Below are 27473 nucleotides of genomic sequence, written 5' to 3' on the forward strand. Positions count from 1 at the left end.
CTAGGAGGGTCTGTAACCCAGCAATGCTCCAGGAAGATCCACATGCCAAGTAATCCACAGAGGAAGCTAGGGGAAGAGGAGATGAGGCAGGGGACTGAGCTTAAAGGAAGCCACAGGAGTTGAGCAGTGCTCATGGGAATTAAGAAAGGATGTTTCTACTGTGAAGGAAAAAGCTATTAGATCTAATGAGTATTGGGGGTTGTATCTTTGTGAAATGTTATTTATAAATTTATGATTTGAAAAAGCTATATAGATTGGCCGGGCACGGTGGCTCACACCTATAATCCCAGCACTTTGGGATTCCGAGCCGGGCAGATCACTTGAGGTCAGAAGTTCACGACCAGCCCGGACAACATGGTGAAATCCTATTCTACTGAAAATACAAAATTCAGCCAGGTGTGGTGGCGCAGGCCTGTAATCGCAGCTATTTGGGAGGCTGAGGCAGGAGAATCTCTTGAACCCAGGAGGCAGAGGTTGCAGTGAGCTGAGATGGCACCACTGCCCTCTAGCCTGGGTGACAGAGCAAACGTCCTTCTTAAAAAAAAAAAAAAAAAGGAACACCTGTAATCCCAGCACTTTGGGAGGCTGAGGCAGGCAGATCACCTGAGATCAGGAGTTCGAGACCAAGACCAACCTGGCCAATGTGGTGAAACCCCGTCTCTACCAAAAATACAAAAAATTAGCTGGATGTGGTGGCCGGTACCTGTAATCCCAGCTACTCGGGAGGCTGAGGCAGGAGAATTGCTTGAACCCGGGAGGCAAAGGCTGCAGTGAGACCAGATTGCACCACTGCACTCCAGCCTGAGTGACAGAGCAAGGCTCTGTCACAAAATAAAACAAAAGAAAAAAGAAAAAGCTGCTTACATAGATAATAAAACACTGTGATTAAGAGATAATAGAGGTAACAGCAGTGCTGCTTCATAGGGTTTAAGAGTTAATACTTAGGGCTGGGTGTGGTGGCTTACGCCTGTAATCCCAGTATTTTGGGAGGCCGGGGCAGGAGGATTGCTTGAGTCCAGGAGTTGGAGACCAGCCTGGGCAACATAGCTAGACCTGTGAAGAGTTCTTGCACCAGCCGGGTGTGGTGGCTCACCCCTGTACTCCCAGCACTTTCAGGCAGGCGAATCACGAGGTCACAAGATTGAGACCATCCTGGCTAACACAGTGAAACCCCATCTCTACTAAAAATACAAAAACAAAATTAGCCAGGCATGGTGGCGGGCGCTTGTAGTCCCAGCTACTTGGGAGGCTGAGGCAGAATGGCGTGAACCCTGGAGGCACAGCTTGCAGTGAGCCAAGATCACGCCACTCCAGCCTGGGAGACAGAGCAAGGATCCATTAAAAAAAAAAAAAAAAAGCTTTCAGCAGGTGTGGTGGCTCATGCCTGTAATCCCAGAACTTTGGGAGGCTGAGGCGGGTGGATCACCTGTCAGGAGTTCCAGACCAGCCTAGCCAACATGGTAAAACCCTGTCTCCACTAAAAATATAAAAATTAGCTGGGCGTGGTGGCCGGCGCCTGTAATCCCAGCTACCTGGGAGGCTGAAGCAGAATTGCTTGAACCTGGGAGAAGGAGGTTACAGTGAGCCGAGATAATGCCACTGCACCCCAGGAGGTTACAGTGAGCCGAGATAATGCCACTGCACCCTAGCCTGGGTGACAGATTGAGACTCTGTCTCAAACAAAAAAAAAAAGGAAAAAAAAAAAACACTCTTGCAGTAGTTCAGAGCCCTTGGCTGTGAATGAGCAGCACCTGCTGGTCATCCAAGGCGATGCAGGATCTCATGTTTACAAAGGTTTGGCCAAGTCCACATGCCAAAAACTTTTATGGAGAGTATCATCAGGGGTTCTCTCCAAAAACACACTACGAACAAGCGGCCTGAAACAGGAGGCATCATTTTTTAACAAGACTTTTATTTGTACAAAGCATTACAATCTTCTCAGCATTCTTCACTCACAAACTTTTCACTGTATTTAACAAGTTAACAGTGTCAAACTACGTCACTACCTGTCAAACCCCAAGCGCTCAACTTAGAGAGAAACAAAAAGTGCTTGGAGCACTGAATGGAAACAGAAAAAAACTAAGAAAGGCCAACAGAGATATTTTAGAAGCAGTTAAAGAGGATGGTTTGGGGACAGTTAGATTCCTGAGCACCATCAGATTTCCCTTAAGGTTCAGAGGGGCTTCACAAAATAATTTTTAGAAGACACGAGACAAAATTAGCCAGGCTTGGTGGCACGCATCTGTAGCTCCAGATACTCAGAAGGCTCAGGTGGGAGGATCACCTGAGTCCAGGATTTCAAGGATGCAATGAGCTATGATCATGCCACTGCACTCCAGCCTGGGCCACAGAGAGACCCCATCTCTTAAAAACAAAACAAAACATGAGATAAGAACTAAGGAAACAAGAGATCACAGGAACTCACACTTTGGAGTATTAAGCAGGTAATCAAAGCTTCCAGACTGACAGAAGTGAGAAAAGGAGGGAGAGGAGAAAGTGGGATGGGGGACAGAGGAGAGGCAGAGGAGAGAAAGGAAGCAAGAGGCACAGAGGGAGAAAGCTGTGCCTACAGGAAATAAAGTTCGGAACTCATGAATTGAAGAATGAAAAGCTATAGTCACAAGTCTGGGAGATGGACTTCAAGAAGAGAAAGCCTGGGGTTTTACACCTTCCAGGAGGTGATGACAAATCCTAAAGCTGTATAGTGGCAGAGAGTAAGGTACACCTGACACTATGCCATCGGTTTCTGTAAAAGTAAGACACTGGCACCCTTGCTTGACTAATACCATTCTACACTGCTGATTTAAGAGTATCTGTGATCAGGCCGGGCTCGGTGGCTCAAGCCTGTAATCCCAGCACTTTGGGAGGCCGAGACGGGCGGATCACGAGGTCAAGAGATCGAGACCATCCTGGATAATACGGTGAAACCCCGTCTCTACTAAAAAAATACAAAAAAAACCTAGCCGCGCAAGGTGGCGGGCGCCTGTAGTCCCAGCTACTTGGGAGGCTGAGGCTGGAGAATGGCGTAAGCCCGGGAGGCGGAGCTTGCAGTGAGCTGAGATCCGGCCACTGCACTCCAGCCTGGGCTACAGAGCGAGACTCCGTCTCAAAAAAAAAAAAAAAAAAAGTATCTGTGATCAGATTACCACCACACCAGCAGGTCAATCATCTGCAGGCAATATAGAAAGGTTTTGAGCCAAGCGGGTCTATGAAAAACAAAACCCAGTTAATGCTCCTGTCAAGTGAAAAGACAGATTTTGTTATTCTCCCACAGCATTTTAGTACTTTCCCAAAGCTTACTCATTCTGAGCAGTCTTAGTAAGCTACTGTCAAAGACTGTGCAATCAAACATAGGCTGACCATAAGCAAAGCCCCAATTTTTCCTGAGCCTTGGCTGCTTCTGTGATCTGGAACACAGCAGGCATCATGGAAGTTATTATTACTTATTTGGGGGAAGAGGGAAGACTGCAGATCAAAAACCATCTAACCATACATTTAAGTAACCAAAAGCGATCAAACTAATTTAGCCGCTCAGAATCCCTCTTGTCAAAAAGTCATAATCTTCAGATTGATGAAGGAAAACAGGATCCTGCTACTCAGATGCTTTCAGTTTTGTAAGTGCTGGTTTTGATGATATTTCTAGTCAGTTTTTATTTTGATCTTTTCAGGCACTTTTGCCTGAGACTACTCTGCCCAGCAAGGAAAAGCTTCACAGAATCACGTAGCACGTCTCATCTCAAGTGGTACCTTCCAAGGTGCTACAGTCTCCCATCCTATTCAATTGTCTACTTCTTCTTCTTCATTCTGTTCTTCTTCTTCCAGCCTTTCTTCATCTTCGTCATTGTCCTCATCCCTGCTCTTGTCTTGCTCTTCTGAGTCTGTTTTTTTGTCTTTGTCCTTCTTCTTTTGCTCTGAGGCCTCCTTCTTGCCTTTCTGCTCCCGCCTATATGCTGTAAGGAGGAAAGAAGGGGTTAGGAGACAGAGCTGAAAGTGAGCCAGACTGACTGCAGGAGCTAATTACATTGTACAACTGGAAAAACAGAGGCAGGTGGGCGCAGTGGCTCACGCCTGTAATCCCAACACTTTGGGAGGCTGAGGCGGGCGGATCACCTGAGGTCAGGAGTTCAAGACCAGTCTGGCCAATATGGTGAAACCCCATCTCTACAAAAATACAAAAATTAGCCGCACGTGGTGGCATGCACCTGTAGTCCCAGCTACTTGGGAGGCGGAGGCAGGATAACTGCTTGAACCCAGGAGGAGGAGACTGCGGTGAGCCGAGATCCCACCACTGCACTCCAGCTTGGGTGACAGAGCAAGACTCCGTCTCAAAAAAAAAAAAAAACAAGAAAAACAAAACCAAAAAAAAAAACAACCCGGAGGCAGAAAAGGAAAAATAACTTGCTCAGCATCACAAAACAGATCCGAGGTAGTGTCCATCGAACTGGGTTGAGTCACATCAAGTGCTGGCTTAGAGGACTTAAAGGGACCCGCGCTGAGAAAGTCTCAGGGACAGATGAACAGGTCACACAGGATGACCATCTACGTGGTTTAGAAGACAGGAGGCTCGTTACCTTCCAGAGCTTCCTTTAATGGGGTAACGAACCGCTGGAACTCCATCTCTTCCATGGCTGAGAGAACATCACTGGCATTCAGCGTCTTGCGCTTTCCTTTCATAGCAAAATTGTTGGCACTGAGGGAAGAGAAAGGCTGTCAGACTCTTGTTTGTAAGGGGTGAGCGGGAAAAGGAGCACCCAGAGGTGGAACCGGAACACCTGCCTCTTACATGCATGGATTTTGGTGTGACACGGATATATCCTTCCCTTCTCTGCACAAAAAAGCTTAAGCAAAGTTATTTTGTTGCGTTACTTTGCTTCAGAACTTGTAGGCTGAGGACTGTGAACCTGTCCCGAACGAGGGAGGACATAATCATTGGAGTTTGTGGGCTCCCGGCCAGGAACTCCCAGCCAGGTATCCCCGCGCCTCCCTTATGCCACTGCCCCGCTCACCAGGATGTGGCGTACAGCACGAAGACGCTGGCGGCGCGGGAGATGGCGCTCCGGGCCTCCTTGGAGATGTTGACACCGTCCGGGAGCTGCGAGGAGACCAGGGGTGAGCAAAGCTGCCGGTCCAGCACCTGCTTCCCTCCTGCCCGTTCGTCCGCCCCCCCGAGCTGCTCACCGCCTCCTTGATGATCCTGGTGATGACGGCGTTGGGCAGGTTTAGGTCCTCGGGCCTCTCCGCCATTGCCGCCGCCGGGGCTGAGCCTCCCTCTCGCCTCCGCTTCAGGCAGCTACTGCGTCCGGACTTCCCGCGTCGCTACAGTCTGACCCTCCGGAGCTTCCGTCCCGCCCCACGTGGCCCACAGTGTCCCACAGTGCTCCGCGCGCCATAGCCTCCCTCTTCCCCCCAGCCCCGCCTCCGCCTCAAATACCGGCGCATCCGGATTTTGAAGCCGCAGTGGTTTTGGCCCGCCGAGGCTTCCATCCAACCCCACCCCACCCCGCACGCCCCTCCCCAGGTCCGTTTCTCTGCCTCTCGCCATCGCAGCGTCGGGAACCTTCTCACCAGCTTATTATGGCTCAATGGAGTTTCCGTCCGTTTTCCATGGTGCTCTGCGCCGCTGCTTGGCGACGGTGCAGCCGGGCGTAGCGTGTGGGAGACGGAGGCGTGGCTAACGCGGCTGGGCGGGTCCCTTTAGGACCGGAGGCAGGGTGTGGCCGGCCGGGTCCGTTAATCTCCTCACCGCGCCGCAAGGGGCCGCGTTTTACCACTTCTTTTAGCAACCCTAAGCGGTTTGGAATCCACTTTGCTCTTACGGGACCTCAGCCGGTCGTGATCAGATTCTCCCACTTTTTTTTTTCTTTCCTGGAATGGAGCGGGCAATCTTTTTCCATCTCTACCGAAGTTGATGTTCATTTTTAATCTTTTCGCCCCTCACAGCTTTGTAATAATGGTACTAAAACTGAGTGTTATTTAGATTTTTGTTGTAGTTGTTGTTTGTTTTTAACGTGAACTATTTATGTAGCCCGGGGATAATGTTGGCCATATAGAGATGCGCCTGATTAGGTCTCAGGAGTCTATTCGGGCTGGGCAGGTAACGAAAGGGCGAGAAGCAGCCTTTTCATTGTAAGAAGAATGCAACATTACATTCGCTTTCAAAAACAAACCGTGTTAAAATTGTATTTATTTTTCAGTTAAATTGTTCATCATACCTCTTTTCCAGTTAAAATCATTGTAAGAAGAATGCAACATTACATTCGCTTTCAAAAACAAACCATGTTAAAATTGTATTTATTTTTCAGTTAAATTGTTCATCATACCTCTTTTCCAGTTAAAATCATTCTCAAGGTTTTGCAATGGCGTTTTAAGTTGTTTTTAAGTTATTTTTATATTATGTTTGTGGAAATTCTCACTCCCACTGATTTGTTTGTATGTATGTATGTATGTATGTATGTATTTTTGACAGGATCTCTGTCCCCCAGGCTGGAGTGCAGTGAGGCGGTCTCGGCTCACTGCAGCCTCGACCTCCTGGGCTCAGGTGATCCTCCCACCTCAGCCCCCCTAAATAGCTGGGGCTACAGGTACGTTCCATCACACCCATCTAATTTTTTTGTATTTTTCGTAGAGACAGGGTTTCGCCATGTTGCCCAGGCTGGTCTCGAACTCCAGGGCTCAAGTGATTTGCCCTCGGCCTCGGAAAGTGCTGAGATTACAGGCGTGAGCCCCCGCGCCCGGCCTCCTACTGAGAATTAATGCTGCTTTTTTCCCTTCAAAAGGGAAGTCTCAAGTCGCCATTTAGTTTTCCTGCTTTCGATAGAAGCCTGTTTACAGGGAAATATTTTAAAACAAAAGAGCAAATGCTATGATAAGTGGCAACTGAAAGTGCTTCTATTAGAGACCATAAGGTCTGGTGGGGGAACTCCGCTTAGATAGAACAGACCTGGCTGAAAACGTCAGGGCTGCTCAGCGCTAATCAGTTGCAGTTCAGCTGGAATTGGGCTCAGTATTGTCAAGTATTTTGGTCCCTAAAAGGAATCAGAAATCTGGACACTGTGGGCTATTTCAGTTTTAAAATTGGTTCAAAGTGCCAGCCAGACAAAACAAGTCATAGGCCAGGTGCAATCCTAGGCTGGTAGATCTTTGATCTAAATTATAAACTGGTTAGAACAGGGAGTTTGTTTATTACTGTTCATGTCCGAAGCAGGTCCCCTCACATATTTAGTAATCAATAAATGTGTTGAATAATAGAAAGAAATGGGCGCTGTCCTTAAAAAGTTCTTAGGGATATGGTAGTAGTTATTGATTGCCTAAAACACCTCTAGAAAGGAAAAGATGATAATATTTATTGAGCACCTCCCATGCGTAAAAGTACATTATCTCATTTAATACTTCTGCAGTCCTACTTAGGGATTCCCCTCCTTCTGCTTATTTTATTTATTTATTATTTTTTTGTAGAGAGGGGGTAACTCATCTTGGCCTACCAAAGTGCTGTGATTACAGACCTGAGACACCAAGTCAGAACCCCTCCCCCTACTTGAGAGAGAGGTGTGAAGTCACTTGTCCAAGGCCATATGGCCAGTAAATGAAAAGCTAATGGCCTCTGATGCAACTAGGAGTGTCTAGTGATTTGCTATTTGAGCAAACACATTCATTGCTGGTGGGTATTTTATCTGCCTGCGTGGGAACTGAAGCACATTGAAAAATGAAACGTGTCTTCCAGGAGTTTGGGCCTTCTGAGACACTTCTGTGACTACTTTGGTCATAATTTGATAATGCTTTTTGGCGATGGTGGCATCTTCTCCCTGATGACTAACAAAGGGGAAAAGGAAAGGATGCAAATATTTATTTGGAACAATATGCCAGGCTTTTAATATTCAGTAACTAATTTTTGTAATGACCCTGTGAAATAAACTTATCCTCATTTTACAGTGAAGTCAACAGGCTCAGACTGGTTAAGTCCCAGGTCACTCAGCTATTAAATAGCCAATTAGGAGACCTGAAGTCATTCTGTTCTCAAACTCTTGCCATTCTACCTCATGCTGAGATATTTTCATACTTGTTTGTTATCCAGTCTTTAACTATTTTGTGGCCATCATTTACCTGTATAGGTTCAACAGAAATATTTTATACTTTGAGTTCAAATTAAGATCTGGACCGTATGGCTAATGTATAATACTCCCTAATTATGTGGTTGTTGATTTTCCAGAGGACTAGAATGCTGCAGGGTTGGCCTTTGGCCTAAACCATTTCTAGGTATGGACTTGCCAGATGAGAGCCAGTGGGATGAAACCACCTGTGGCTTTGCTGTTTGTCAGCACCCACAATGCTGGGCAACTATCCGCCGCATTGAGAGGGGCCATCCTCGAATCCTTGGCTCAACCTGCAAAACTCCCCTGGATGCTGAAGGTGAATTAGGCAGCTTCTGTCCTCTCCCTCACGAGGTCCTTGATGTATTTATGTATGTGACTTCCTTTCTCCAGGCAGCATGTTAACATGTTTTCTTCTGGTCTGCTTTCTCAGATAAACTCCCAGTGCTCACCGTGGTAAACATCTCGGATTCCTGCTTTGCACCTCGTCATCTACCAGAATGTACCGTTACTAAGGCCCGTTCTTTATTGTCTCGGAGTTCAAAGTTTTACTCCAAATTTCATGGCAGGTAAATTATGATGGAATCTTCCTTTAACAGCCTATTGTCTCAAAATTCTGGCTTATGATTTTCCTTATCCATGTAGTATACTTTGAGAAAGCCAGATTAAAAACAAAATACCAATTTGGTTAAAGAAGTGCTGAATAGGCAGTGGGAGACAGAAAGAAACACTTCCTGCTTGTGCTCTAGGAATTGGTTAATTTGGGAGGTATATTGGTTTGGAAGGGCTGTCATAACAAAGTACCACAGACTGGGAGGCTTAAACAACAAAATTATTTTCTTATAATTCTTGAGGCTAGAAGTCCATTATCAAGGTGTTGCCAAGATTGTTTGCTTTTGAGACCACTCTTGGTTTGTAGATGGTAATTTTTTGTTCCCTGTGTCCTTTTTATTTATTTACTTTTTTTGAGCCAGGGTCTTACCCTGTCACACAGGCTGGACTAGAGTAAAATGGTGTGATCATAGCTCACTGCAGCCTCAACTTTCTGGGCTCAAGCGATCCTCCCACTTCAGCCTCCCAAGTAGCTATGACTGCAAGTGTGCATCATCGTGCCTGGTTAATTTTTTTGTTTTTTGCTTTTATTAGAGATGAGGTCTTGCTTTGTTGCCTGGGCTGGTCTTGAACTCCTGCCCTCAAGTGATCCTCCTGCCTTGGCCTCCCAAATTGTTGGGATTACAGGCATGACACACCGTACCGAGCCCCTCTCCCTATGTGTTAACATGGTCTTCCCTCTACACTTCTGTGTCTTAATTTCTTCTTACAAGGACACCAGTCTTACTGGGTTGGGGCCCCCCATGTGACTTCATTTTTACTTTAATAACTTCTTTTTTTTTTTTTTTTTGAGATGGAGTCTTGCTCTGTCACCCAGGCTAGAGTACAGTGGCCTGATCTCAGCTCACTGCAACCTCCGCCTCCCTGCTTCAAGCAATTCCCCTGCCTCAGCCTCCCGAGTAGCTGGGATTACAGGCGCACACCACCACGCCTGGCTAATTTTTTTGTATTTTTAGTAGAGACAGGGTTTCACCATGTTGGCCAGGCTGGTCTCGAACTCCTGTCCTCAGGCAACCCATCCGTCTTGGCCTCCCACAGTGCTGGGATTACAGGCGTGAGCCACTGCGCCTGGCCCTTAATAACTTTTTAAAAAACCATATCTCCAAATACAGTCAAATTCTGAAGTACTAATTGGGATTTTAACAGACGATTTTTGGGAGGACACAATTCAGCCAGTCTTATCAGCATCTGTAGATCAGAAAACTGTCCATATATGCCATCTTTCTTTTTTCTTTCTTTTTTTTTTGAGACGGAGTCTCGCTCTGTCACCCAGTCTGGAGCGTAGTGGCGGGATCTCAGCTCACTGCAAGCTCCGCCTCCCGGGTTTACGCCATTCTCCTGCCTCAGCCTCCCGAGTAGCTGGGACTACAGGTGCCCGCCACCTCGCCCGGCCAGTGTTTTTTGTATTTTTTAGTAGAGACGGGGTTTCATCATGTTAGCCAGGATGGTCTCGATCTCCTGACCTCGTGATCCGCCCGTCTCAGCCTCCCAAAGTGCTGGGATTACAGGCTTGAGCTACCACGCCCGGCCCTTTTTTTTTTTTTTTTTGAGACAAGAGTCTCACTGTGTCATCCAGGCTGGAGTGCAATGGCATGACCTCTGCCTCCCACGTTCAAGCAATTCTCATACCTCAGCCTCCCGAGTATCTGGAATTACAGGCATATACCACCATGCCTGGCTGATTTTTATATTTTTAGTAGAGACGGAGTTTCACCATGTTGTCCACGCTGGTCTCAAACTCCTGACCTCAAGTGATCCACCCGCCTCAGCCTCCCAAAATGCTAGGATTACAGGTGTGAGCCACCATGTCCAACCCTGTCTTTCTATTTCTTTTTTTTTTGTTGGTGGGGAATAGCGTCTTACTTTGTCACCTAGGCTGGAGTACAGTGGCACGAACTTGCTCACTGCAACCTCCACCTCCTGGGTTCGAGTGATTCTCCAGCCTCAGCCTCCTAAGTAGCTGGGACCACAGGCACGCACCACCACACCCAGCTAATTTTTGGATTTTTTTGTATAGATAGGGTTTCGCCATGTTGCCCAGGCTGGTCTTGAACTTGTGAGCTCAAATAAATTGTACACTTAAAAATGGTTAAAATGGTCGATTTGTGTTATGTGTGTATTTACCACAGTAAAAAACTCATATCCTTATATTTTCATATCACTTGCTATTTTTCTTATTTTTTAAAAGACATATTACATGCATGGATGAATGAATAACATAAAGGGGTTATTCTGTAATCCCAGAGTGTTGGGGTTATTCTGTAATCCCAAAGTGTTGGGATTACAGGCGTGAGCCACCATGCCCGGCCCCTGTCTTTCTATAATGATATTTTATTTTTAGGTATGAAACTATTTGTAAGCTCCATGCCCGGTATGGATATTTTGTTTTTAGGTATGAAACTATTTGTAACCATCATGCCCAGCCGCTGTCTTTCTATAATAATATTTTATTTTTAGGTGTGAAACTATTTGTAAGCTCCTAAAGGAAAAAGCTGTGGCTTTTTTTTTTCTTTTCTTGAGTCTCCTACAATGTCTATGTACCCAATGAGTGCTTGCTGATACACGAAACTAAGGGACAGGTATCTGTGGAAGGCTTAGACTTAAAAAATTCAAAGACTTTGTTACCTGGAATCAAAGCACCAGTGATGGCTCTTATAGTAATTTCTTTTCTCCTGTTCCATTTAAGTAGCCCCTGATGATTTCTCTTTGGCTAACAATGGTATAGGAAGAGGCATGACTACTTTCATGTTCTCTAGGACTTGAATTTTGGTTAAATAGTGGTGTTTCTCAGTCAGGACCTATGATGTGCTTCACATTCACACTCAGGGACACACTCCACCCCTGCCATGCCCTCCGTGTATAGCGCAGAGCTGTGAGAGAGCTGCCTCCTCTAGTCAGTTCCCTGTTTCCACATCTTCTTCCTTCAGTGTGTCTTGCTTTCTGCTTTACACTCTCTGTCGGAGACCAGTCCCTCATGACATGATGGATGTTTGCAGTGGCTTCTGAACTGGCTTCTCTGCCTTTTCTCCTCGAAGCTATTTTACATATGGCCAACAGATTAATCTTCCAAAAATACTGCTTTGTTCATTTCCTTGCTCGAAAAGCCCCTTTATCAGCACTTTGTTTACTAGAGAACAGACTCAAACCTCCCAACTCTGGACTGATGGCCTCTCTCTTTACTGTCTGGCTTCTCTAATCAGAGTCCTCTCTTCTTGAACACCAACTTTTCCTCTGTGCGAGACTGGTTTTCTGATTGTGCTTTTCTGTCATGCAGTTTCCTTAACTGTAAAGGCCTTCCTCCCTCCTGTCACTTCATTAAGTCCCTGGCCTGGCCTTATCTGGCCTTCCTACTGGACCTCATCTCGCACTTCTCCCTTCCTTGTTGAATAGGCTCAGGCCACACTGCTCTTTCAATTCCTCATCTATGCCACACCTTCCACCCCAGGGCTTATGCCCCTACTGTTTCCCCTGAGTAGAACACTTTTCCTCTTTTTTTTTTTTTTTTTTTAAAAAAAAAAGAACAAAACACTATTGACATTTTGGACCAGATAATTCTTTGTCCTTTGGGGCTGTCTTGTGCATTATCTGATTTTAGCTACTTCCCTAGCTTCTACCCACTGAATACTAATAGTACCCTGCCTCCAGTAATGACAACCAGAAATGCCTCCAGACATTACCAGATGTCCCCTGGGGGCAAAATTGCCCCCTCGTTGAGATATACTGCCCTAGATCCTTCCAGCTAATTCCTGTCGGTCCTTGAGTTTAAGCTTAAATGTTGCTTTTTCACAGAAGTCTTCCTCGACCAGTCTATTGAAAATTTCCTTACACCCTCATCATCATTTAACCAAGCATCCTTTTTCTTCAGTTCTTCTGATCTGAAATGATTTTTATTGATTTGTTTGCCGCCTCTCATGAGAATGTCAGTCCCTACAAGAGCAGGGACCGTATGTTTCTTTTGTTGGCTGCTCTGTCTCCTATGTCTTCAATAATGCATGGCATATAGTGGAAACATAATAAGTATTTGTTGACTGAGAGAATATGGTCCTTTTCTTCTGTCAAGGTTGAGTTTTCTCATTTCCCATTAGCCTCTGATATTCTCTCTTCCAAACTACCCCTAGTACTTAGAGTCCCTGACATGCTTATTGATATTTATATGTTTATCTCCTAAGTCCAGCTGGATTTTAGGCCCTTTGAAAGCAGGGGCCATGACATTTGTTTAGTCATTCAATTCACAACTGTATGTTAGTGGGGGCCACTGCGGCGAATGCTGGGGATACAACAGTAACAACATACAGTCTTTACCCTCAAGGGACTTTCAGCCTAGTTGGGGAGGCAAAGAAATAAGCAGGTCGTATGATGAGTGTCATGAGAGGAGTGCTCCCTGGTGTGTGGGAACACCAGAAAGGGTTCCCAAACCAGGGCACTGTCTTCTGTGTAAGTAGCATCTGTGCCTAGACTGGAAGTCTGAGCAGTCTAGTGAAATGGGGGTTGTAGGTGGGAGGTTGGCAGGAAGACATTTCTAAACCATAGGAATAGCATATCCAAAGGCTTGGAGGCAAGAGGAAATTCTATCTGTATCAGGAAAATAGTTCACTGTGCCTAGAACATAGAGCAGGAATGGAAGAGTGGTCAGAGATGAGGCTGGGGAGCTGCAGTAGAAACAGGAAGCAGGTGTCTGTGTCGTGTAGAACTTCATAAAGCAGGCTGAGTGTTAGGTCTTTATCTTTTTATTGTTTTTAAACTCATCTTACTATCATTCCTAAAGGTCGTTTTCATTTACCCCTTGACATTATTCATTCATCCATGTATGTAACATGTCTTTTAACAAATAGGAAAAATAGCAAGTGATTTGAAAATATAAGGATATGAGTTTTTTACTGTGGTAAATATATACATAACAAGAATTGACCATTTTAGCCATTTTTAAGTGTACAATTCATTGGCATTAAGTACATTCACAATGTTGTACATCCATCACCACTATCCATTTCCGAAATTTTTTCATCATGTCAAACAAAAACTGTATCCATTAACGGCAACTCCCCATTCCCTCCTCTTCCCACCCTCTGGTAATCTCTATTCTGTTTTCTGTCTTTATGAACTTTACTGTTCTAAGTACCTCATATAAGTGGAATCACACAACATTTGTCCTTTTGTGTCTGGCTTATTTCACTTAGTATAATGTTTCCAGTGTTGTAGTATATACTGTAGTCCCCCCTTATTTGCAGGAAATGTATTCTCAGACTCCCAGTGGATGCCTGAAACTGTGAATAGTACCAAACCCTATATTTACTATGTTTTTACATATACATACGTGCTTATAGTAAAGTTTAATTTATAAGTTAGGCACACTGAGAGATTAACAACAATAAGATAGAACACTTATAATATACTGTGATAAAAACTCATGGTGTGAATATGGTCTCTTGTGGTCTCTCTCTCTCTCTCTCTCTCAAAATACCTTACTTACAGGTGCTCATCTATTTTCAGACCATAGTTGACTGCGGGTAAGTGAAACCATGAATAAAGGACTACTGTATCAGAATTTCATGACTTTTAAAAGCTGAATGGTATTCTATTGTATGTGTATACTGCATTTTGTTTATTTTATAATAAATTTTTAAATTTTATTTGTTTATTATTTATTTTATATTTTATGTTATTTTATATTTTGAGCATCTATCTCAAAGTACTTAAACTTTTATTGATGGTGATATGACTGTCTCTAGCTGGAGAGAAGAGTAGGCTATGAATTCTGTTTGATGGAACAAATAGTTGTGAAGTGTTTGCAGTGTGCAATGTCTGTTTAGGAGCTGTTCCAGGAAAAACAAACCAAACTTAAAGATATGGTGAGACCCTACACTCGTTTGGTAAGCATAAAGCCCAAGGTTTTCTGTAGATAAGTAGAAGGGTTTCCTCTTAGCACTAAGTTTATCATTCCAATAAGTGTTTTGTGTTTCTGTTTTATGTGTGGAACTCATTTTTTAGGCCTCCGAAGGGTTTACCTGACAAAAGTTTGATCAACTGTACTAATAGACTTCCCAAAGTAAGTCACAGATTTTAAAAGGTACTTGCTCAACAATTTTTCTTTACTAGTGGAAATAAACTATTCTGCCTTTATTTGAATTTATTCCTCAGGAGGACTATAATCTGAATAGTAATGTTGATAGTAACCATCTAATATTGGGTCCTTGCTATATGCTAGACTCTGTGCTATCTACATGCCATATTGTTTTCAGAAATCCTAGAAGTCAGTGGGATTGATTTGTATAGGTTTGGTGTAGGTGAGAATTTTCTGTCTCTTTTCTGCATAGAACATGTTCAGCTACTCAGTAAATACTGTCATCTCATAATCAGGGAAACTGGAATGCTGGAATGTCACACCCAAATAGGTCTTAAGGTCATCTAATCTGATAACTTACAAACTGTTCAGCTTATGATCAACAGTAAGAAATAGATTTTACAAAAAAAAAAAAAAAAATCGTGGAACAATCCTTACCTAACTATGAGTGATGTACTCTAATATTTTCTGTCCTATTCTGTTTTATTCTATTTCGTTTTTAAACAATATGGTCTGTGATTCAAAAAACTTGATTTTATGACCTATGAATAGTTGGCAATTGCAGTTTGAAGAACACTACAATGGTTTGATAGACCCCAGTCTATCTTATATATCTTACAGGTGAGGAAACTCAGTTGGGAAGTGATTTGCTAAAGCATACAGCTAGTTAGGGGTAGAGCTAAATTAGAACTTTAGAAAGAAAAATCCCTCCTACTTAACTATGGTAAAGAGAGATTTACTATTCTTTGCAGTCCTACTGGATGCCTTTTATTTTTTTCATGAGATGCTTCACTTTTCAATATTATGTGTAATGGAGAGTATAAGGAACTGCGATGGTAGATGGCTTTGAATGGACAAATTGACTAATCACTTTACCTCTTTGACTTCTTTAGAACAAGAGGATTAGATTAAATAATAACAACAACAATAATAATGATTATTATTATTTTAAGAGACAGAGTCTTGCTCTGTCACCCAGGCTGGAGTGCAGTGGTATGACCATGGCTCACTGTAGCCTCAAATTCCTGGGTTCAAGCCATCCTCCTGCCTCAGACCCCTGAGTAACTGGGACTGTAGGCACACAGCACCACACTTGGCTAATTAAAAACTTTTTGTAGGAACAAGGTCTCACTATGTTTCCCGGGCTGGTCTCAAACTCCCAGCCTCAAGCAATCCTCCTACCTTGGTCTACCAAAGTGCATGAGTTGTCATGCCTGGCCTAGATTAAATTATTTTAAGTTAATTATTTGGAGAGATAATGTATGAACATGATTTTTAACTTCAAAAAGCATTAAAAGGTTTATAATGAAAAGGAATCTCTCCTATTACTTCCAAGTCCATCAGTTCGTCTTCACAGGGACAACCTTATTTTGAATAGTTTTTTCGTATGTGTATCTTACCAGGAATATGAACTAGGTGATTTACAAGGTTTCCTTGAGCACTAGTGTTCTAGGATCCTAAATAGCTAAATGTGAGAAGAGTTAGCCTTTGACTTTTATATAGATGCCTATAATTGTAGTCAGACTGTAAAACACCTTGCTTCTGTTTCTATCAGTTCTCTTTCTGCTCCCAAGCTGCAGATTGTAATGTCTGCAGGATCTAAGTCTTTGGCGTGGAGTAGGCAGGATAAGTAGTGTTCCTGTAGGCAAGCCCCAGGGCACCCTCATATGGGATTGGATTGTGAGGTGCTAAATGCTACCCTAATGGCACAGGGAAGCAGGGGAGATTATTTGCTTATTAATACTAACTCTTGCAGATACCTATACTGATATGTGATGGAGGAGGCCGGTTTTTTTTTTTTTTGGGGGGGGGGAGAATATTATGAAGATGTCTTGGAGATGGGAAACTTAAAATCATCTTCTGTGCCACCAAACTCTTTGCTTAGCATATCCTTAATCTGATACAGGAGTTTAGCACCTCAAGCCATACATAGGCTTTATATCTTTCTCTTAGCTTCCAGTGTTGAATTTGAATGAGACGCAACTTCCCTGCCCTGAAGATGTTAGAAATATGGTTGTATTGTGGATCCCAGAAGAAACAGAGATACATGGGAGGTGAGTATCATATCTGGAACTCAGAGGCCTTTGACTCTATAAATCTCTGATGTCTTATGCAGGCCTCCTTTTTGTGATCTTCCTTTTAGCCAGCTCATTGCAAGTAGCAGGAGGCCAAGCAGAGAAGGTCGTGGTCTTTTTTATCTGCCTTTTGCTACACTGGAATTTTAACGTAATGCATTTTGAGATTCATGCTGTGGGATTTCTCCATATCAAATTTCACATGGCAGTAAATAGCATACAAGATAAGGCTCAACTTACTTGTAAGGCTTGACTAAGAAATAAATGCTCTCTCTTAGTTTTTCTGGTTAACCACTTGCAACAAGTGAAAAAGTTCTCAGTGAAGCATGTGAATCTCTGATCTCAACCCCAGGGCCTAGTACAGTGTACAAAAGCAATAGCATGTAGGACTTGTGTACAAAACAGAGTGTGACAAAGATCATTTGGTGAAGGCCCAAAGGCTTGCTAATATTGACAACCATCAGGAAAGTGTTTGGTTCTTCTTTCCTGATCCTTGAGGCTTTCAGGTTCTTAAGTGACATTTAGAGATGATGAAACTTAAGAATTTCTTTTTATTTCATTTTGTTTTTCTTTTTAAAAAATAATGCTATGAGTGCTTCTCTCTATATATGTATGCATTTGTGTGTGTGTATATATGGTATAAACAAATGAAACACAACCCTAAGGGTTTATTTCCTTTCATGTGAAAGAAGCTCAGAAGTAGGCAGGCTAGGGCATGTGAGCTTCATGAGATAATCAGAAACCGGGGCTCCTTCTAGCTTTTTGGGCCATCTCCTTAGCCCATGAATTCCAACTTCTAAGGAGTTTCATGGGTGCTTTTAAGGTATAAGTTGGCTACTAGAGCTTCCACTATCATATCCATGTCCCAGGCAAGGAGGAAGAAGACAGAGCAAAAAATACTTCTTACGAAACCTCTCTGTGTCAAGTAGCGAGGATTTGGTGAACCAAATAGATTTGGTCCCTGTCCTGTTGGAGCCTTGTCAGGGCGAGTCAGCCATTACAGACATAACCACACCTACATATATCATTTCTAATTTGGATTCATACTATGAAAGCAGATAACTGGATTGCCTGAGAGATTAATGGGAAACCTAATTTAGATAGGAGGATGGGGGGTCTTTTTAGCAGAAGGTGCTTGGGCAGCAGGTACTGCTGGGCTCCCAACCAGCTATCTTCAAGTACTGATCAAAGATAGGAATCTTTGTGGTCATCATTCACAAATATCCTTGGAGCTTCTGTTTAAGATATCTGGGAATAAGCTGTGCTTATTCTTATTTCAAGTCCAGTTGAGAAGCATGTTTTGTTTTGTTTTGTTTTTCTCCAGCCAGCATGGGAAGAAGAAAAGGAAGAACTTGACAGTGGTGAGTTTGATGTTTTTGTGCAAATCTTTATAATATTGCTATGTAGAGTTTTGTTTTCCTTTCAGGTCTCCTCCACCTTACCCCCATTCTTTCCTGAAATGATCCAAATCTGCTAAAGAAAACCCTTCTTGGCCGGGTGCGGTGGCTCAAGCCTGTAATCCCAGCACTTTGGGAGGCCGAGACGGGCGGATCACGAGGTCAGCAGATCAAGACCAGCCTGGCTAACACGGTGAAACCCCGTCTCTACTAAAAAAAAATACAAAAAACTAGCCAAGTGAGGTGGCGGGTGCCTGTAGTCTCAGCTACTCAGGAGGCTGAGGCAGGAGAATGGCATAGACCCGGGAGGCGGAGCTTGCAGTGAGCTGAGATCCGGCCACTGCACTCCAGCCTGGGTGACAGAGCAAGACTCCGTCTCAAAAAAAAAAAAAAAAAAAAAAAAAGAAAAGAAAACCCTTCTTTAGGAATAATTAACCAAACCATTCTCTATTCAGAGACTCCTTTTCTCTGTCTCCTCCCTGTAGGGAGATGAAGAGCACCTTGAGATAATAGGAGGAACTGTTGTGTATTCAGGGGAGTTTTTGGTCAATTAAAAACTAATCTCCAATGTGATGAGATAGAATTTCAATGGACTAGGAGTTATAAGACCTGGGCTAATTCTAAGTGTACCATTTATGGGTAAATGTGACCTTGGATAAGTCACTGTAAGACTTCTATGTCCATGAGAGTAGTGTCTTGGTTCATTTTGTTCATTGGTGAATCCCCATCCCTAGCCCTGTGCCTGACACACAATTAGACAATAAATTTTTGTTCAGTTTGTTGAGTGAAGAAATGAATGACCTTTTGGGAAAATGAAACAAAACAACGAATCCCTGTGTGATCAGTATACAACAATAGAGTTGGGAGCTTGAGAGGGAAACATGAGGTGGCCTTCATCATTTAGAGGAGGCAAGCGTGGCTGGAGTACATGCCAGGGTAGTGTTGAGAGGCAAGAATGTTGATGGAAAGGACTAGGCTCAAAAAGACCGCTTTGGAGAATTCTTTCCATTGTTTCTCTTCCAGAAAAGCAAGTCATTTCTGGGTCTCTCCGAAAATCAGTCCGCAGAAACACGAGTAGGAACTCCAGGGATGACTGTGCCTCCCCCAACCCCAGTGCAATTGTCTAAACAATTCAGTTCAGATTTCCTACCTCTCTGGGCTCAATCCGAAGCATTACCTCAGGATCTACTGAAGGAGTAAGTATCATGTATGTCTGTGGGAGAGCCAGAGCACCTGCTTTTCACTGAAGCTGAGATGGGTCTAAATGGTGTGCTTTTTCTGAGTAGGGCTGGGAGAAAACAATCACCCCAACTTGTTTACTGAACTCTTAGACTTACCAACAGGCAGGGATGACCATCATAACCACCACTATTTATCACACTTACCGTTTGCCCAGCCCTGTGCTAGGCACATCACATGTACTTTCATTTAAATTTCGACTAGGAGGTAGGCACCGTCACTCTCTTCTTTTTATAGGTGAATTATGAATAAGTGGTAGGCAGAATGTGTGGTCTGCAGTGAGATGACCTTTGAATTTTACATTGAAACTTAACTGGCTATGTGAATTTTGGTAATGTATTTAGCCTCTTAAAACTTCATTTTCCTCATTTGCAAAGTGGAAATAATATCTGTTCTCAGGTGTTGTAAGGATTCAGTGTTACAAAGCACATGAGCCTGACATAGAATCAGCGCTGGGTATGTGCAGCCATGATGATCGTAGTTGCATCAGAAAGGTGTTACCGTATGAGCACTTGTTGGTACAGGCCTTTTCAGACCCAAAGTGGAGATTTCTTGGAGCCCTTTACATCTCTTTCTCCTCAGTCATGCTTTCTAGGAAGAGCTGTTGCTGACTGTCTGGCTGTCCTCTGTCCCCTTCAGACTTTTGCCAGATAGAAAGCAAACCATGCCCTGTCTGGAGATGAAGATAAAATTGGCCATGATGAAAAAGAATCTTCCCTTGGAAAGGAACCGACCTGACAGTGCGATTTCTTCTAAAATGTTTCTGTCTATACACCGCCTCACCCTGGAAGTAAGAGCAAGGAAGCAGTAGGGAAGAAGCCTATGTGAAAATTCAAACCCATCTCTCCTCAAATCTGGAAGAGCTGACATTCTATTCCTTATCTCTCTTCTTCCTTTCCACTCTGAACCCAAGCCCCACAGAAGGCTGGGCTCTATGTAGGTAAAAGTCAGTCAAGGGGGAAGTGTTGAGAGAGCAATGTTCTCTATTTCTTTCTTTTTTTTCTTTTCTTTTTTGAGAGACTGGGTCTCACTCTGTCACCCAGGGTGGAGTGCAGTGGTTGATCATGGCTCACTGCAGCCTTGACATTCTGGGATGAAGCCGTCCTCCCACCTCAGCCTCCAGAGTAGCTGGGACTACAGGCATGCACCACCATGGCTGGCTAATTTTTAAGTTTTTGTAGAGACAGGGTCTCACTATGTTGCCTAGGCTGGTTTCGAACTGCTGAGCTCAGGTGATCTGCCCACCTCAGCCTCCCAAAGTGCTGGGATTATAGGCATGAGCCACCGTGCCTGGCCATGTTCTCTGTTTCTTCTGCACTTTGTTCCCCACACCTTTTCCCTTCCTCCGTAGCCCCTGGTACAATGCTGCAAAACACTGGGTTCTTAAAATGTGCTTGTTGACTGGATGAATAAACGCATTTGGGGGATACATTTGGAGAAAAGGAAAGACCTGCAGTAGAGCTTTTCTTTTTCTTTTTTCTTTCTCCAGAGACCCGCACTGCGATATCCTGAACGTTTGAAGAAATTACATAACCTGAAGACAGAAGGTAGATTTGCTGTTGCTGCTGGATCACTAAGCACCATTTTCTGTTAGCCCACATTTCTCATACTTTAACATGGTCCAGTTCAGTTGTATTTGTGGCCACAGTCATACAGGGTCACATGTAGAACTCAGGAAACAATGGTTTCAGGAAGCAGCCCCTCTGACTTGGTCCTTACCAGGGAGAGTCACCATTGTGAAGGAAGGCACAGCAGGCATTCCAGTGGGAGAGAGGGGGCTGTTAGAAGAGGATCAAGCTGGCTCTCTGGTCCCCAGGTTACAGGAAACAGCAGCAGTGGCAGCAGCAGCAGCAACAGAGGAAAGTGAAAACACCTATTAAGAAACAGGTAGAGTGGCAGTGAGGGGCTTGCTGGGACTGGGAGAGGTAGCTACAGTCTGGAATGGGAAGGGATGTGTGAAGGGTGGGAGTCTCCTTGTTTTCTATCTGGTTATAGATATAAAGTTCTTGTCTGGTTGTAGATGTTAAATTCCTTCTTTTTGATTTCTTTTGAAAAAGGTTTTCTTTACTTCCAAAAATCCTAATTTGTTCCTCCTGATGTGGATTTCAGGAGGCTAAAAAGAAAGCCAAGAGTGATCCAGGGAGCCAGAGCACTTCACATAAACATCCAGTTACCACTGTTCATGACCCTCTCTATGGTAAGGGGAATATATGCTTGGTTGGGGGTGATAGGATACCTGAGGGGTAGGTATCTGAGGGCTGGAAAAGCTAACCATGCTCTTGTCATTTTGAGACCTGCCTTTGTCAGGCACTCAGAATTTCTTGGAATGCTTCAGTCCCTCTGGTCTCTCATGCACCATCTTTTCTTCAGAAATTTACTAAACAAACAAGCTGGGCCAGATGTCTGCTTCACATGGGGGCTTGAAAGATGACCATGAACATGAATCACAGTCATCTTTTCCTCAGGTTCTACCTTAGAAAAGGCAGAGCACTTTGAGGATCAGGAGACCAGCAAGCCCAGGTTATTGAAGAGAAAACCCTGAGGGCCCATTGTCCAATGAGGCAGGGAGAGCTGGGGCTCCTCACTAGAACCCCAAAAGAGTTCTAAGGAAGCAGAGCTCCAGGGCCCCCTAACTTTCCTGCCACAAGGTAGAGAGTCTCCAGAGCCTCATGGTAAAGTCACACACATTGTCTAGCTCCATCCAGGAGTCAGGGAGACGATTCTCGTCAGGCAGTTCTTTTGCTCCAGTGCTCATGCTGGACACGAGAATGGACATCTCCCCTTTTTGGAGTCCTTATCGTGTCTGAGCTCAGGCATATACTTACCCCTATCCCTCTGAAATTTTTCAACTTGAGTGGAGAATGGGAGGAGGGAAAAAGAATCCCCCCAAATCTTGGAGGATGGTTGTGCCCTTCTCAGACTAGACATTGCTGACTTTAATATGAAAACAACTGTTTAATCATCAGAAAGAGCTTTCCAATCCTGGGGCACTGGGAGGGCTGAGATGAGGTTTCCTGTAGAAGGATGCTGCCCTCTTGCTTTTCTTCCTATCTCACTTAGTTGTCTGATGCCAATGATCTGCTCTAACCTGAAGGTTAGAAGGTTCCTGCCCTTCTCATGGGAGGTGGACAGAATCAGGGCTTGACCCTGGGCAGGAGGTGATGTATCCAAGGTTAGCACTCCATCTAGGGTGACCACTCTGAATTCCATTCTGGTGCCTTTTGTACCCCTTCCCAATGCCTCCAATAGGAGCAGTTTTGCTTGGGTGACTGGGGTGCCCCTGTGAGTCATGTTCTTAGAGCAGTGGCCAGTCCTCACTAAGTTGAGAAAGGCTTTATGGAAGAGATGATTTTTGCATTGGATCTTGAATATGTGTGGGAGTTTTCCTGATATGGAAAATAACTCTTGAGAGGGAATAGCCTGTGCAAAGGCATCTAGGAGGATCATAGCTGCTCAGGAAACACTGAGCAGTTGAGTGTGGTTGTGGGGTTGGGTATTTAAGGGAGAGTGGTCTACCACGCCAAAGAGGTAGGCAGGGGCTTGTGTGGACTGCTGAGTCATTTGACCTTTATCATCCAGGCCAGTGGTGCTCCGCCTTGACTGTACACTAAGACCAATTATGAAGCTTTTATGTATGTATGTATGTATGTATTTATGACGGAGTTTCGCTCTTGTTGCCAAGGCTGGAGTGCTATGTGCGATCTCGGCTCACCACAACCTCCGCCTTCTGGGTCCGGTTTCAAGCGATTCTCCTGCCTCAGCCTCCTGGGTAGCTGGGATTATAGGCATGCACCTCCACGCCTGGCTAAGTTTTTGTATTTTTAGTAGAGATGGAGTTTCTCCATGTTGGTCATGCTGGTCTCGAACTCCCAACCTCAGGTGATCTGCCCACTTCGGCCTCCAAAAGTTTTGGGATTACAGGCATGAGCCACTGCGCCCGGCCAAGAAGCTTTTAAAACTCTAATACTCAGGCTGTATCCCAGCTGTTAAATCAGAATTTCTGGTGGTAGAAACTAGGCCTCAGTGTTTTTTGTTTGTTTGTTTGTTTTTTGAAGCTCTTCAGTTCTCCCAGTGTACAGCTAAGGTGAGAACCAGTGCTAGTAGGGAGTCGATGGAAATGCTATATTTTAGCATAATGCCTCAGGTGGCAGCTTGGAAGATGTTTGTTTAGGGAAAGGGAGATTGAGAAAAGAATGAATGAATCTTCTTACGGACTAGTTGGGGAAGCAGCTGATGCAAAAGAAACATAAAACTAGAGGTTTTTGTTTTTGCTTTGTTTGTGGGTGCATGAGGGATGGCACAAGAAGATGAGTCACATTCTGGTAAGATAAGTCACATTCTGTGAAAAGGTAGATTAGGGTTTCTTGGAGGAATCCTGGGTCTTTTAACACACACTTGACCGTAATCTCTAATTCTGTAATAGATAAAGTTACAGTCCCAGGTGAGCAGAATCTCAAATAAAACTCAGAAGGTCTAACTACCTTTTACCTGCCATCAAGGTCATGTCTTTTCCTGGATGTGGAGTCACTTGTAGACTAGGGGTCACCTAGAAACCCCAAAAGAGGATATGATATGCCAATAAGAGGAAGATTGAATTGACTTTTTGGTTACTAGGTTACAGAACTCTGCCAGGTCAGAACAGTGACATGAAGCAGCAGCAGCAGATGGAAAAAGGAACCACCTCGAAACAGGTGACAATGTACCAGGCCTCTACTAGGACCCGGTTTCAGTTATCTATTACTGTGTAACAACCCCAAAGCTTAACCGTAGTGATTTGTTATTTCTAATGATTCTGTGGGTTGACCTGATAGTTCTTCTTCTCCTGCTTGAGGTCACTTAATGCAGCTGGGCTGAGGCTGTTGGCCAAGTTGCTGGTTTTCCTTCCTGAGGCCTCTGCATGTGGTTTATTTGGGCGTTTTGATAGCATAGTAGTCTCATGAAAGCAGTTTCTTAAGGGATGGGCCTGGAACTAAAACATTGTTACTTCTGCCACATTTTCTTGGCCAAAGAAGAAACAAGTCCGTCCCAGAGTAAGTAAGAGAAGAAATAGGCCCTGTCTCTTGATGGGAGGAACAGCATGTGCATACTGGAATGGAAGGAATAGTTGGAAGCCATATTTGGAGGCCATCTGCCCTTAGTTGACTGCAGGAAATGGGAAGGAGTGGTTCTAGGTTCATTTGGATAGCATGGAGGGCAAAGAACGTGTGATACAAGCTTCTCTTCAGTCCCAAGAGGTGGGTCTCTGGCTCATCTTAGATGTTAATTTCTTCAAGAAAAGCATCTTTTAGAAAAATCCTTTTAGTTTCCTAAAGTCTTGATTCAAATTTCCTTATACCCCGATGAATTTCAGGATTCCACAGAGAGACCAAAGATGGACTACTGTGACCATGTGGATTTCCACCACAATGTAAAAAGTAAGTTACTAAAGTAGAGGAACCTTAGTAAGTGACTGAGGATAGGGAGAGTTGAACCTGTGTTGTCCAGGATAGTTTACCTCCCTGAAGGCACAGTTCCCCTATCTCAGACAAGTCCTAAAAAACATCCCAGTTTTTCCTTTTCTGTCCTCCATTTGTCGTAGTTATTTGAGAGGAGTTTACAGGTGCAATTAATGACTACATCTTCTTTTAGGTCCTGAATTGTATGAAGCAGAACCCACTAACAAGGACATTAGTGCTCCGGTGGAAGCTGTGTTAGAAGCCCAGGCTGCCAGGCAAAAGAAGATCTCCTTTAACTTTTCGGAAATCATGGTTAGAACAGGCTGGAACTCTGAGCTCAAACTACTGAGGATTCTTCAGGAGACTGATGATGAGGATGAGGAGAACCAGTACTCTGAGGCAGAGAAGCCTCTGGAGGAATAGACTGAAGGCATCCCCTGGGGCAGCCGTGTTCCAAAGTGGGATGGTTGGTATCCTGAGGGCAGCAACGTTTCACGTAAGGGCAAGAGGAGAGGGGCTTCTGCTCTCTGGAGCCTTTACCAGGGCCTGAGATCTGAGCTTAGGGATTCAGTTTTCTTCATTCACCTCTACTTGCCTCTAAAATAAATGTAGGAGAAAAATCCCCAGCCCTTTTAAATTTAGATTATTTCTCTTGCATTAGGGTCAGTATAATTTTGGTGATTAAACACAACTGCTTCTCAATTAAAAGACTCATTTTCTGTTTCTAGGAGGAAGGGAAAGATGTCTCTTGGTATCTGTTTTCTTGGGTCACTCTTATCTCTGAAGCTCTGAAAGGTTTCCAGTTGGAGGAGGCTGAATTTGGCTCATGGGAGCTGCCATGGTGCTCCCTAGATTTTTCTCTCATTCCCTAGAAATGGTTTCTTTTGGAGATGAGATCTACATTGTTATCAAATAATGTTCATTGTGTCACTGGTCTTAAGCTCCTAGGCTCAAGCAGTCCTCCCTCCTCAGCCTCCCAAAGTGCTGGGATTACAGGCAGGAGCCACTGTGCCCAGCCAAAAGCTCTAGTTTGTTTGTTTCTTTTTTTTTTTTGGATGGAGTTTCATTCTCGTTGCCCAGGCTAGAGTGCGATGGCATGATCTTGGCTCACTGCAACTTCCACCTCCCGAGTTCAAGCGATTCTCCTGCCTCAGCCTCCCGAGTAGCTAGGATTACAGGCATATGCCACCATGCCTGGCTAATTTTGTATTTTTAGTAGAGACGGGGGTTTCTCCATGTTGGTCAGGCTGGTCTCGAACTCCTGACTTCAGGTGGTCCGCCCACCTCAGCCTTCCAAAGGACTGGGATTACAGGCATGAGCCACCACGCCCGGTGAAAAGCTCTAGTTTCTAAGGAACTGAGTCCAGGAAAGTTTCAGTGATGCTCATAAAGGCTCAGAATTTCAGAGTCTCAGGGAATCTCTAACTTGGTTTTGGAGGGTTTTTTTTTTTCATGTTTTAGTCCTAATGTAAAAATTTCAAAATTACGTAAAAGGAAAAGAGAATAATATAATGAAACTTTGATGTATTCAGTATTTTAGATCTGGGCAAGGAACGCCCTTGGCCCCGTGCTTTAGAAAGTCCTCTGGTGTTCTGGCTGTGCTGCCCCTCATGGCAGAGAAATCTGCAGAGCCAAGTGAATGTATACCTAGCTGGAGTCTGTGACTCCCCTTTTAGACTTTGTTCCTGGTATTTGGAACCCTGGAATTCCCTGCCCAGTGGCCTCTTGCCTACTTCCATGGCTTCTGCAGGCCTCTTTTGTGGGTCCATCCTCCCAAGAGTGGACTATCCCTGGGTTCAGGGGGGTAACAGGAGGGTATTTGGAGAGGAATTTGTCCAGAGCTTGAGCAGATGGACTGGCGTATCAGCATTTGTGGCCTTTCCCAGTAAGGATGGGATCATGAGAAGTGAGGGCTGGTTCTTCTAGTGCTGCATGTTAGTGTGGAACTTCAAGGAATCTGTGGATTTTGAATGAACCTGGCTTTCTAGATCATGAAGGTATACTGATCAAGATAGCAAGTTAGAGCATGTTTTATTTAACAATTTGTTAGCTTAATTTATAGTTTTTAAATGTTCAGACATGGTTAGTAGACCTGTTTTTGTACAGTTATCCTGAGTCCTGCAAAACATTAGGACTGCCCAGAGCCATCATTTGGGACAAATTTTAAGGAGGAAGAATTTAACCACACAATATAGAGATCATTAATTTGCAGCCCCATTTTAAAGGTAAGGATAGCAAGGCTCAGAGAGGGGATATGTCTTGACTGAGCTCATGAGCTGGGAAGTGGGGCTGAGCTGGAATCTGGCTCTCCTAGTGCTAGGTCAGAGCTCTTTTCATTATTCCACTCTGCTGTTCTCTCACCTCATTCTCCAGAAACAATGGTAGGTTATTCATCATCATATTTAACCCGAGTCTGACTTCCTCTCCTTCCTGGTGTGCTGTCTGTCTTCCTCTATAATTGATTAATGTGGGTCCCGAGGATGCTGGCTCCATTTTTTTTTTAATCAGGAAAATTGGAAACATACAAAAGTTAATGAGCTCCCATGTGTCCATTACCTAAGAATTAT

The 27473-nt window shown here is 44.1% G+C and overlaps 2 protein-coding genes across 3 annotated transcripts; one reads left to right on the plus strand and one right to left on the minus strand.

The window, feature by feature from the left end:
- Positions 1–1892: 1892 nt before the first annotated feature.
- POLE3 (DNA polymerase epsilon 3, accessory subunit) lies at positions 1893–5376 on the minus strand. Its single transcript, XM_007968351.3, has 4 exons — positions 5179–5376; positions 5007–5092; positions 4572–4690; positions 1893–3950 (listed from the first exon to the last, which is right to left on the minus strand). The coding sequence occupies exons 1-4, from the start codon at positions 5242–5244 to the stop codon at positions 3778–3780; spliced, it is 444 nt and encodes a 147-aa protein (XP_007966542.1). The 5' UTR covers positions 5245–5376; the 3' UTR covers positions 1893–3777.
- A 111-nt stretch (positions 5377–5487) lies between these two features.
- On the plus strand, positions 5488–25534 carry C12H9orf43 (chromosome 12 C9orf43 homolog). 2 transcript variants are annotated; one of them, XM_007968338.3, is made up of 14 exons: positions 5488–5953; positions 8207–8406; positions 8521–8656; positions 14688–14745; positions 16714–16814; positions 18160–18196; positions 19256–19428; positions 20111–20261; positions 20961–21018; positions 21288–21358; positions 21581–21668; positions 24086–24162; positions 24822–24885; positions 25100–25534. In XM_007968338.3, the coding sequence occupies exons 2-14, from the start codon at positions 8256–8258 to the stop codon at positions 25327–25329; spliced, it is 1395 nt and encodes a 464-aa protein (XP_007966529.1). In that variant the 5' UTR covers positions 5488–5953; positions 8207–8255; the 3' UTR covers positions 25330–25534. The 2 variants fall into 2 exon arrangements, with proteins under 2 accessions (XP_007966529.1, XP_037839786.1); XM_037983858.2 differs by lacking the exons at positions 5488–5953; positions 8207–8406; positions 8521–8656 and adding an exon at positions 8663–14206.
- The last annotated feature ends 1939 nt before the right edge of the window (positions 25535–27473 follow it).

Source organism: Chlorocebus sabaeus, chromosome 12 (assembly GCF_047675955.1).
Source record: "Chlorocebus sabaeus isolate Y175 chromosome 12, mChlSab1.0.hap1, whole genome shotgun sequence".
Lineage (NCBI taxonomy): Eukaryota > Metazoa > Chordata > Mammalia > Primates > Cercopithecidae > Chlorocebus > Chlorocebus sabaeus.